Source organism: Anomalospiza imberbis, chromosome 11, assembly GCF_031753505.1.
Source record: "Anomalospiza imberbis isolate Cuckoo-Finch-1a 21T00152 chromosome 11, ASM3175350v1, whole genome shotgun sequence".
In the NCBI taxonomy this organism is placed as follows: Eukaryota; Metazoa; Chordata; class Aves; order Passeriformes; family Viduidae; genus Anomalospiza; species Anomalospiza imberbis.
In genome coordinates, this window is record NC_089691.1 from 1,986,733 (window position 1) to 1,997,631 (window position 10,899).

At 42.8% G+C, this 10,899-nt stretch overlaps 1 protein-coding gene and 2 long non-coding RNA genes across 16 annotated transcripts in view; 2 read left to right on the plus strand and 1 right to left on the minus strand.

The window, feature by feature from the left end:
• IQSEC1 (IQ motif and Sec7 domain ArfGEF 1) overlaps positions 1-4,625 on the plus strand; it is a 280,971-nt gene extending 276,346 nt beyond the window's left edge. For 11 of the 14 annotated variants that reach the window (XM_068201458.1, XM_068201459.1, XM_068201461.1 and 8 more), the window contains one exon: positions 32-4,625. In XM_068201458.1, the coding sequence (XP_068057559.1) occupies positions 32-484 (453 nt within the window). In that variant the 3' untranslated portion in view covers positions 485-4,625. The remainder of the gene's footprint in view (positions 1-31) is intronic. The other 3 variants (XM_068201470.1, XM_068201474.1, XM_068201472.1) reach the window with 2 other exon arrangements.
• Positions 4,626-7,234: 2,609 nt separating this feature from the next.
• Positions 7,235-9,714, plus strand: LOC137480444 (uncharacterized). The gene is made up of 2 exons (XR_011002918.1): positions 7,235-7,585; positions 9,262-9,714. It is a non-coding gene; the product is annotated as an uncharacterized lncRNA (long non-coding RNA).
• Positions 9,715-9,792: 78 nt separating this feature from the next.
• On the minus strand, positions 9,793-10,888 carry LOC137480443 (uncharacterized). Its single transcript, XR_011002917.1, has 2 exons — positions 10,763-10,888; positions 9,793-9,991 (listed from the first exon to the last, which is right to left on the minus strand). It is a non-coding gene; the product is annotated as an uncharacterized lncRNA (long non-coding RNA).
• Positions 10,889-10,899: the final 11 nt, after the last annotated feature.

The following is a 10,899-nucleotide window of genomic DNA, read 5'->3' on the forward strand; positions in this document are numbered from 1 at the left end:
TAATTTTTATTTTCTATTAATTTCTTTTTAGGGGTCCATCATTAGCAGTCCTCACATGCGCCGAAGAGCTACATCAACCCGAGAGTGTCCATCTCGCCCTCACCAGACTATGCCCAACTCCTCCTCACTCCTAGGGTCCCTGTTCGGTAGCAAGAGGGGCAAGCCCCCCTCGCAGAGCCACGCGGCCGCGCAGCCCCCGCACCACGCGGAGGGCGCGGCGGCAGCGCCGCACCCGCACCACGCGCAGTTCTGCCACCAGAACCCGCCGCCCTACCACCACCACCACCACTACCACCCGCCCCCGCACCCGCACCCGCACCCGCACCAGTACCACCAGCACGGCCACGGGCACGGCCACGGCCCGTACCTGCCGCACGCCCCGCACCACGCCCCGCACCACGGCCCGCACCACCACGGGCCGCCCCCGCCGCCTGCCGCCTCCAGCACCAAGCCCAAACACAGCGGCATCAGCACCATAGTCTAGGCCTAAAGACCCTCCTCGTGACTCTAGTTCTAAGCCCAGCTGCAAAGGCACTTACAGGAAGCAACAAAATCACACCGTCAGTTTTTACCTAGGCCGTTTAATGAGCTTAAAGGCTTGCTGTTACTAAATAAAATAATTCCAGTTAGCCCAGGCCATCCTGGTTTTACTTATCTACTGGATAGATGTTCACCACCATCTGGTTAGTTCTTATTTCCAACCTTGCCTTGAAAACGTGCTGCTTGCTGAATCTGAGGAAAGCTACCTTTTACACCAAACCCCTGGACAATTTTACACGCATAATGAAAAGCTAGCCTATGGAAAAAAACAGGGAAAAAAGTGAGACAGAACCAAGTGTTGCATTCTTGCTCTTTTATTCTCAATGGGCAAAAAAAAAAAAGTAGACCTGATATGGTTGATGAAAGTACGTAAGTAAACTTTATATAATATAAATATATACATATAAATATATATATATACTGTATAGTTAACATTTGTGCTTGGAAAGAAATTTTTTCAGTCCACAAAACTAGCAATATAGACTTTACAAGGAATTCCACTTACTTGATAGGACAGTATAATAGATGAATAGCATATGAAAGAGTAGACCAAAAACATTAAACATTAGAAACCAATTTCAAACATTTCAATATTTTTCATCAAAAGTCCTCTGGACTTGTTAAGATTTCTAAGCAATCATTACTAAATGTGCCAAGTAACATAGCATTTAAATGTTGTAGTCCAATACTGCTTTGTATAAATCCTTATTTTATTAACACGATGATATCATACGTAATCAGTATTAGAGCTGCTCTGCTATTTCAGGTAAGCAAACTCGTTAAGATGCAGTAATTATTCCGTAGCAATGGAGGGTGCCCACATACCGGGGAGCACCTCCAAGCATTGGTCACACAAGTTCTTAGACACTTTAAAGGCTGTGATAACTGTGAATTTACATGATCCACATTTCTTTTGTAAGCATATGGATTGAACGAGCACACGGGAAGAGTTCCGCCAGGTGCATGTAAACACTGCAAAAACATTCATCTCAAACATGAAAATGGCAAACCTCCATCCTTCTCAGCTACTTTGGTTCCTGTTCACCATAATTGCTCATTTTTACCCCCAGCGAAGCTGAATTCTAGTCCAGAGTGTTTCCAGTGGAAGTGCTCTAAAACTTGAAGGTTTGTTTTAGAATTTAGTATAGGGTTTTTATATATATATATAAAAAAATTAAAAATCTGTAATTCCATGTAGCCATGTGCTAGCAACAAAGTGGCTTTACCATTTTTACTCATCACATTTGTTAGTTTGAAGCACCCAGCACTCAGCAGGCTGAGTTTATGCTCAAACCCTCACTTCCATAGTCCAGTTAGTTGCAAGACATCACATAAAAATAGGCTGTGCTGTTGTTGCTTATGTGTTGTAACCAAACAATTTGCAAATTTCTCTACAATTTGTATCCTGAAATCCTGTACAAAGTTATCCATGGCACCTACTTTGTAGTTTCAGCACTTTGAGCCACTGCAAGGACTTAACACCTAAACAGTAGAGACAAAGGAATCACAACTGCAAAACTGTACCAGCCTAAAAGCAAACCTTGAAGAAGATGAGCAAAAAGTTCCAGTGAGAGATGGGTAAAAGTAATCACAGCTCCAGCCAGTCGGCTTTCTGTGTAACAGAAAACAAACAGTAATAAAAGTATCCCAAATTAGGAGGACATGGGAGCAACAGAGTGACTTGTCCTGTTGGCTTGCTCATGGCATCTCTAGCGTGGGGAGGATGGGAGAGGTTCAGTCATTTTTTCCCTTTCACACCATGGATACCACAATACCAGCAAAACTGCAAACTGAGCACTTTGTTCACCTCCACAGAGAGCAAATACAGCAATCTAGAGTTTAGCCTTTTGTTTCCAGCAGTCCACGTTTGTTTCACACGTGTGCAATATGTTTTCCCCTTCTGCTCCTTCTCCTCGGAATGATCTCCATGAAAAGAAAACAAGTGATTATTATTTTTCTGTATCACTCATTCTATTCTAAATTCTGCGGCTTACCTTAAGAGGGCTCGCCGGGGTCCCCTGAGGCTCTGTTCCTTGCAGTTTAACAAATGTATACTGTTCTTATAAGGGAAAGTAGAACTGTCTGCATGTCATCTAATGTTATTAGTGTGAGGCTACACTCTACATATTGTATAATTGCAAAATATATCAGTGTTACTGTTGATATTAGTTGAAGTAAAGTGATAACATATTTCAATATGTAGACTTTTCTTCATACATCTGTACCAATAGTAGAGTCTAATTGTAATTTATAGGTTGTTCCAGAAAAGATAAAGAACCATTTAGGTGCAAACATCTCTGAGAAACTGCATCTTTTAATTAAAACAGAGGTAAGAAAGCTCCTCTTCACTGGGTGTCAGTCTGTACTTGTTTCAGATGCAGAGGCATAATGGAAGGAAAATTCTGTATATGGAATAAAGGCAGAATCTGCAGTAGCAGTGGAGAGGAAAATCTGACTCACTGTGTTGATTAACACTGAAGATGTCAAATCTCCCAGATCCACATTTGCTTTATGTTTAAAAACCCCTTTCATTCATTTAAATTAGAGTTACATATAAATATTCGGTGCTTAAACAGTGAGCCACAGTTTAATGCCTGCCCACTGATTTTCCATGTGCAATCAATGTATTTGTGAACCAAATGTTGAGGAGATGTCACAAATGTGCATGCCCAGAAACATTTCCACATGGTTCCATGGACACTGGGGAGGAGGCTGTGCCTGCCCTGGGCGTGCAGGGAGTGTGAAATCACAGATCATTTGGAGGCTGGTTAGAAACCAAAACTGGTCACGTGAGAGCGCAGGATTTGGACACTCTGTTCTTTCAAGCCAAGGAGGAGAAACAGTGGACTTGACTTTTTTTTCCCCTAGTTTTGTTGTTTTGTTTCTTAGATTGTGTGTTTCTATGTACTCCAACCAAACAAATGTGTCAGCACAAGTCTCCAGACCTTTGCTGCTTGTTGAAGGTTGTAGTAAAACCTCTCTGACTCCATCCTTGATCAACAATTGCTTAGAGCAGTGTGGGTCATGCCTAGAATAGGAGAATTCCAGCACTTAACATTGTGTGGGGTTAAGAAAACGAATTAACATTAATTCTTCAGCCTGCAGACAGGAGTAGTATGGAGAGGGTTTTTTCTCAGATGCCATTGCCAATTACTAACTGGTACAGAACTGCAGAATGGCCGTGGTTCTCTCTTCCCCTAAACTATGTGGCAAAGCAGTAATGCTGATTTGAACAAATGAAAGGGAAACGTAAAGAATGAAGGTGTGGCAACAACAACAAAAATCTTTTCTGGGACAACAATCAAATATATATTTGGGGGTTTTATTTTTTTAAGTTAAGAAGGAAATGTAAAACAATGTAAAAAGCAAAAAATCAAAGTTCATCCTAATACAATGTGCGTCTTGTATTGCTAAAAAAAAAAAGTCTAACATAAAGTGTAGAATGATTTTCCCATCATGTACTGCATGCAGCAGAAGCCTCTTGTTTCTTGATAAAATGAGCTGAAAGACAGTCAGCAGATATTTAAACACTGAATCTCTAGATGTTGACTTGCTGTTCCATATGAAGCTGTGTGTTTTCTGCAGTTAAGCATGCATTTTGCTGTTCCCTTGTAAAATACCATCGCACTTCTTGCCTGAAAAATGGATTCTCGTGTATATATTTCAAAGAAAAGAGGAACCAATAACAAGATTCAATTTGGAAAAGAGAAAAGGGAGTGGTGAAAATGGGACCAGTAGGGGGAATAGAGAATTCTCTAAATTGTACATAGTGTGTAAATTAGCATTACTATAAGTCTGCAGTCACTTTGAGGTTGCCTATCTCCTGCTAGGAACTTAAATCAGCTTTGAGTTGTATTAAACTGTTAGAATTAGGTCTTGAATGCAGACTGTTAAAGACTTCAAAAATCATTATGCTTACAAGAAGCTTCTGTTCTGGGGAGGCTCGAAACCCCTTTTGTAACTCTGGGGAAGAAAGGAGTGCTTTCATTTTAATATGCATTCTGTTTGTAAGTAGTAACAGACCCTATTGATGTAAAACTATAACTGTGATCATGTGGAGAAATCAAATAAATCATTTAAAACTCTTTGTTTCTCATTTCATGCAATCCAAGTGCTTTAACTCTTCATATTTGAAATGAAGGAAATTCCTTCCAGTGGTATCCTGGCCCCTCTGAGGCAATGGGATTTCTGCCTTCAGAGGGGCCTGCAACTGAAGATCAGGTGGAGGAGGTGGTGAGTGGAGTCTGTGGCCCCTGCTCACTCGGCTTGGATGGGTGTGGTGCTGCTGGAATAAATTGAGTTCTGGAGTCACTAAAGGGCAATGAATCCAACAGCCAGGTGTGCAGACAGACAGGGAGACAGGGATTCCAGCACCCAGATGTGCAGACAGACAGGGAGACAGGGATTCCAGCACCCAGATGTGCAGACAGACAGGGAGACAGGGATTCCAACAGCCAGGTGTGCAGACAGACAGGGAGACAGGGATTCCAGCACCCAGATGTGCAGACAGACAGGGAGACAGGGATTCCAGCACCCAGGTGTGCAGACAGACAGGGAGACAGGGATTCCAACAGCCAGGTGTGCAGACAGACAGGGAGACAGGGATTCCAGCACCCAGATGTGCAGACAGACAGGGAGACAGGGATTCCAACAGCCAGGTGTGCAGACAGACAGGGAGACAGGGATTCCAACAGCCAGGTGTGCAGACAGACAGGGAGACAGGGATTCCAGCACCCAGATGTGCAGACAGACAGGGAGACAGGGATTCCAACAGCCAGGTGTGCAGACAGACAGGGAGACAGGGATTCCAACAGCCAGGTGTGCAGACAGACAGGGAGACAGGGATTCCAACAGCCAGGTGTGCAGACAGACAGGGAGACAGGGATTCCAACAGCCAGGTGTGCAGACAGACAGGGAGACAGGGATTCCAACAGCCAGGTGTGCAGACAGACAGGGAGACAGGGATTCCAACAGCCAGGTGTGCAGACAGACAGGGAGACAGGGATTCCAACAGCCAGGTGTGCAGACAGACAGGGAGGCACTGCAGAGGCCCTGGTGGACAGTGTCCAAACCCTTCGAGCCCTGGACAGTGCTGACAGCTTTGAGACCTTCTGCCCATGGGGCTGTGTGTCCAGCTGACCCCAGGTGGCCTCAGGAGCTCCTGACCAGGGCACTTGTGCCCTGCCTGGGGAGGGCCCCGTTTGTCCTTGCCAGGGCCAAGTCCTGGGCTGCTCCGTGGAACCCCCAGGAGCTGGCAGTGCCTCTGTGGCCACGGGCAGGGAGCCCCGGACCCCTCAGCCCAGCACTGAGTAAGTACTGCCCAGTTACTCCTTGTCCTCTGTTTGTTGTGTGTCTCAGTTTCCAGCCCTGAAGGATCCTTTGCCACACGTGGCCTTCCCAGTGTTTGAATTACATCCTGCAGTGACAGTTTGACAATCACCTGTGGGATGTTCCATTGTGCCCTGACCTTGGTGCATTTCCAGCCTTTCCAGGGGATGGTAGTGCGTTCTGTAAAGCCTGGCCAAGCTAATGTTCAGCTGTCAATTAAACTAAACAGCTTTAGTTTGCTTCTGTTTTCTATTAATTTTAGGAGATTCTTGAATTATTTTCTGGGAATAGTCAACTATGACCTCTTGCTGGAGGGCTGTAATTTCAGGATGTGCATATTCATCAATGATTTTTTTTGATAGGTAAGTACCCACTTAACCATCATCCTCTGTCCCACCCTCTGAGCTGTGGGACCCCTTTGAAGGTGACCAGTGCCTCTGTACCACAGAAACATCCTCTAGTGGAAATAGAGGAATTTGCAGAGCTGTTCTTCACTGATACTTCTATTCCTGGTTTAGAAATCAGGGTCTGTAGAATTTTAGTACATTTTGAGAAGACAAGAGGTCTGTGTGTGGCAGTGCACACACAGATTGCAGGAATGCAATAATCAACTTCTCAAGCTCTTCTAGATAGCAACTTTTAAACAACAGGTTCTTTTCCAAGTATTTTTTGCATTTTTTTGGGTTGAAATAAAGAAATGAAGGATTAAAAGAACAGAAAAACAAAATAAAGAACTTCAAATGTTTTATCTGTATCTTTCTTCATATTTTTGTTGACTTAACAATCAATGAATTCTATTTAACTTTGTTTTTTCCAGTTGGCCTTAATGACTGATTTTCATTCAGAGTTTCATAAAAACAGGTATGGTATTTTAGCATATATTTATTTTATTTTAACAGTTGTGTAGTGTTCTTTTCATCGCCACTCTGTGTTACAGCTGCATTAAGTATGTCTTTTCCAAAGGAATCTTCCTGGATTTTTACTCTACTTAGTGATTTTTGCTGCTGTATTTTGTTGACATAAAATTCCTGCAAGAGAACATAGCATAACCAATCTAATAGAAATATCTAAACCATACAAATATTTCATTTTAGGTGTATTTTTTTAGTAGGCCTTCTTTCTGTTTCCTATTATTTCAAGAATTAAAACCAAATCCTGTATTACTCAGCAAAACTAAATCAACTGCAGGATGAGGCTGGTCATGAAAGTTAGGAAAATCTTTAATATTTCTGCTGGAAGTACTTCCTCAGCTAAGCAAGACTTAAATGAAAGTTGTGTGGGTGATGCTGACTTGAAGCCATCACTTTCAAATCTTTACATTTATCATTTTTGCCACGTCAAGAAATGCACATTTTTAGGGATTAAAAAAAAAAAAAAGGCTTTATTTAGCATTTTGCAGTAACTGAGATGTGAAATTAGCAGCATGGTTCACAAGACACAGCAGCTGAAAGCAGCCACAGGAGTGTGCAATCCATCAGCTCTGCTGGGGAGTGACACCACTGCAGCTTTCATTTATTTTTCATACTTGGACACAGTGCTTTAGACAGGTCTGTGTAATGAGCAAAGCAAAAATAATGTCTTTAACAAGATGAGCAGGGCAAATTAACTCCAAGGCAAATGAAATATTAGGGGTGCATGATGGAAATGTCTTTTCTCTGCAGTTTCTCACTTCTGTCACAACACAATGCCTGGTTTCTGATGAGGAAATGGGCCCTGGGTGTGTGTCCAGGAAGTGGGAAAAGCAGGGACTGTGCAGGAGTTCTGTGGCTCAGCAGTGGATCAGAGTGAACCAGGGCTGGAAATGAGTCCATTTAACCATTGCCAGTCTGATTTTGTGGTGGTTTTTTATAGGAGCAGAGCTCAGTTGTGTGTGGGGCCCTGCAGGGAGGCACCCACCCCTGTGAGCATCTTCCTCTTCCACTAGCTCCCTGTGTGCTCTTGGCTGATTATTCCTTCACTTTGCTGGCTAATATTTCTCTATGTCCATCTCCAACAAGAAAGAACATTTTTATTTAATGATTCATCCTGTATATTGTCCTTGCCATCTTTCTGGTAGTCCCGTGTATCTGCTTCTGCCTCAGCCCTTACACTAGGCTCCAAAAAATGACTCTGCTGTAATTAAAAATAGCATCCAAAAAAACCCCAACCAAACCCACCAAAAAAAGCCAACCAACCAAACACATCCCTGCAATCACCAGAGTTTGAGATACTTCTCTTGTCCTTCAACCCCTGAGTTTGGAAGAGCAGCAGCATCTTCCAGCCCAGTGACAAATGTGCTGAATATTCCAATTCAGACTTTGAGCATCCCAAATGTTTACAGCCCTGAGTTTTCAAGGATTTTCAGCAGGTTTTAAAAATGTCCTTGATTATGTGCTAACTCCTCTGCTATGCCAGTCTGTATGTTTTCGAAACCATTTGTTTGTGTATTTTATGCCTAAAGGGGGAGGAAACTTTGTTTCTGCTCTTCCTATTTTTTTTCTACTAATGCAACATGCAGCTTTCCGGGTTGTTGCAATATTCCAGGACTCCGCTCACAAATTTGCAGACTACCAGCATAGCTTCATGCAAAAAAAAAAAAAATATATACACCTGTCTTTATATTAGCAGTGAACCACAGGGGACATGTCCTGAGCAATTCCTCTGACTGCAGGAATTTGAAATTACTTTGAAAAAAAGCTGGTGAAAAAGCACTGGCATTTTGGGTCATCTGTTTCTCTTCCCAGATGTGAAAAGGGAGAAACAGATGCCTCATTGGACAAATAATTAAATAATTAATATTATAAATATTTAATATAAGTATATAGATAAATTATTTACTATAAATAATATAAAATATATAATTAATTAATTTTGTACTAATGATTATTAATGAAATGTTCTTTAGCTCACGGAGCTCCTTCCTTCTCTCCTACATTACATTATTTTGGCAAAGAGGTTCTTGAGCCATCTCCCTTCTGTATTCATGAATAGTGCCAAGATGTGCTTTATCCAGTTCCTGCAAGGTCTTTTTATAGCCAGCCTTGTCCCCTCACTCATCGCTGTCACCTGTGTGTGACATAAAGGCAGCACTCTCCAGCCTGGCCTGCAGCTCCTTGGGTGCAATCCCACAGGAACAGCTTCTTTCCTGCCCTGAGCTCAGGTTATTTCCCCTCACTGAGCCAGAAACTTGATTTCAATACATTGTTTCGCCCATTTTCCCTTGCTTGAAAAATTAAATCTTGACTGTTAAAAAAATTATAATGTGAAATAAAATATAAAATACTTCAAAACATGAGGCAATTTAGGGCTTCCTTTTAATCTAACGTGGCAGAGCTGATGGACAATTTCCCTGTAAGTGCCACCTGACGTTGTGAGGAATCTCTTTCACTAACAGAATGCATCTTTATTTTTCAGGTGGTTTCTTAGATGGCCACAGTCCAGTCAGTGTGGATGGACAACAGCTTGGACAAATTTACTGATGTATTTATACAGTGACTGTGTTAACATCTGGGTTTCAAACACATCTCATCACTTCCACTGCACGTAACCAGGAGCAAAAGTGGAAATACCAGTTCCTGCCCTCACCTTTCCCAGAATTTCATTGGTGAACCAGCTTTTTAAAAAATATTCCAAGTCAGGAGGTGATGCAATGAGCACATCATCACATGCCTGTGGGAAAGACAATTATCAGTGTCAAGTGCAAAGCTTTCATACCATCTGTCAGGTTGAACAGGAGTAAACAGTGATTGCATAAAGAGAGGAGGAATTTTGTGTATTTTCCTGGAAGTGCTGCAAAGCCTGGTGAATGTTTTTGTAAAGTAATTTAGTGACACTTTTTCAGTAAATAAAATATCTATGTCTCAAAGAGCTAAATGTTATCAGGTCACTTTATTATTGAATAACAGTTTTTAAGCAGCTGCTGCAATAATATGGAAGAATAAAAAGGAAAACTGAAGTGTAACTTTATTGTAGTCATTTACTGATCTCTACTTCTCTTTCATTAATTCCTTCCCAGGAAGGAATTCTTCCACTTCTGTGTGGAATGGGCTGAAATGGACATCACTGTGGGAGTTGTGGTTGTTCACAAAATGTGAGTTATAAGGAGCTGTAACAGCTGAGGGATTAGCTGGCCCAGGAAGGGAATCTGAAATGATGGGAACACGTGGATGAATACCTCAGTGGCAGAGACAGCAGAGAGGAGTCATAAATAAAAGTAGGGAAAGGAAAAGCTTGGACGTGTTGCTGAAGCAGAAGAGAAAAACACTGATTCTTATTTTTATTTTTTCCAGTAGATGGTGCAGTTCTGTGCAAGACAGTTTGAAGATGTATCAGGTCAGGATAGGGGAGTTCTGCAGAGAACTGCAGCTGCCAGGAGTGTGATTTCAGCTGTGGTTACACACAGCACTGGAAGGGACAAAATCTGTGGTGTGGCACCACTGGTGCCAGTGCAGGAACAGAGGATTCTCTGTGCCAGTGATGGTCCACCTGCAGTTTCGTGCTGTGGGTGTGATATCACCCCCTGTGACTGGAACAACCCAGGTGTTTGTTTATAGAGGATACGCTCACAATGCCATCCTCATGCTTGCTGAGTGAACACACAGGGTGGAGTGTGCTGGCTGCTGCCTCAGTTCTTGTCAACTTCCTGATGAGGCATCTTTTCCCTGTGCTTCCCAACTGCCCGGCCTTGTTGTCACTGGATCATCTTCTTCAAGCAGTTTTTACCATGCTCTGTTTATCCTTTCTTTCAAGCTGCCACATCAGCCCTACATCACCAGGACTTGCCTGACTTGTCTCAGGAGAGGGTGGCCTCAGTTTAGCCCTTTCATCCCTGATATTCAGTCTGGGAGGTGTTGTGGGACCTACACCTCTCCTGACCCCCAGGAAGATAAAAAACTCCTTTTCTATCATCTTTTACCTCTCCTGCCCAGAGCTGGGATGTGGCACTGGTGTGGCAGTGCCACCCAGGTCCCCTCAGAGGGACATAGTGTGGCTCTGCCCCATTAACCCCATGTGTCACGAGGCTGAAGCTTCTCCCCTTCTATCCATCAAGCA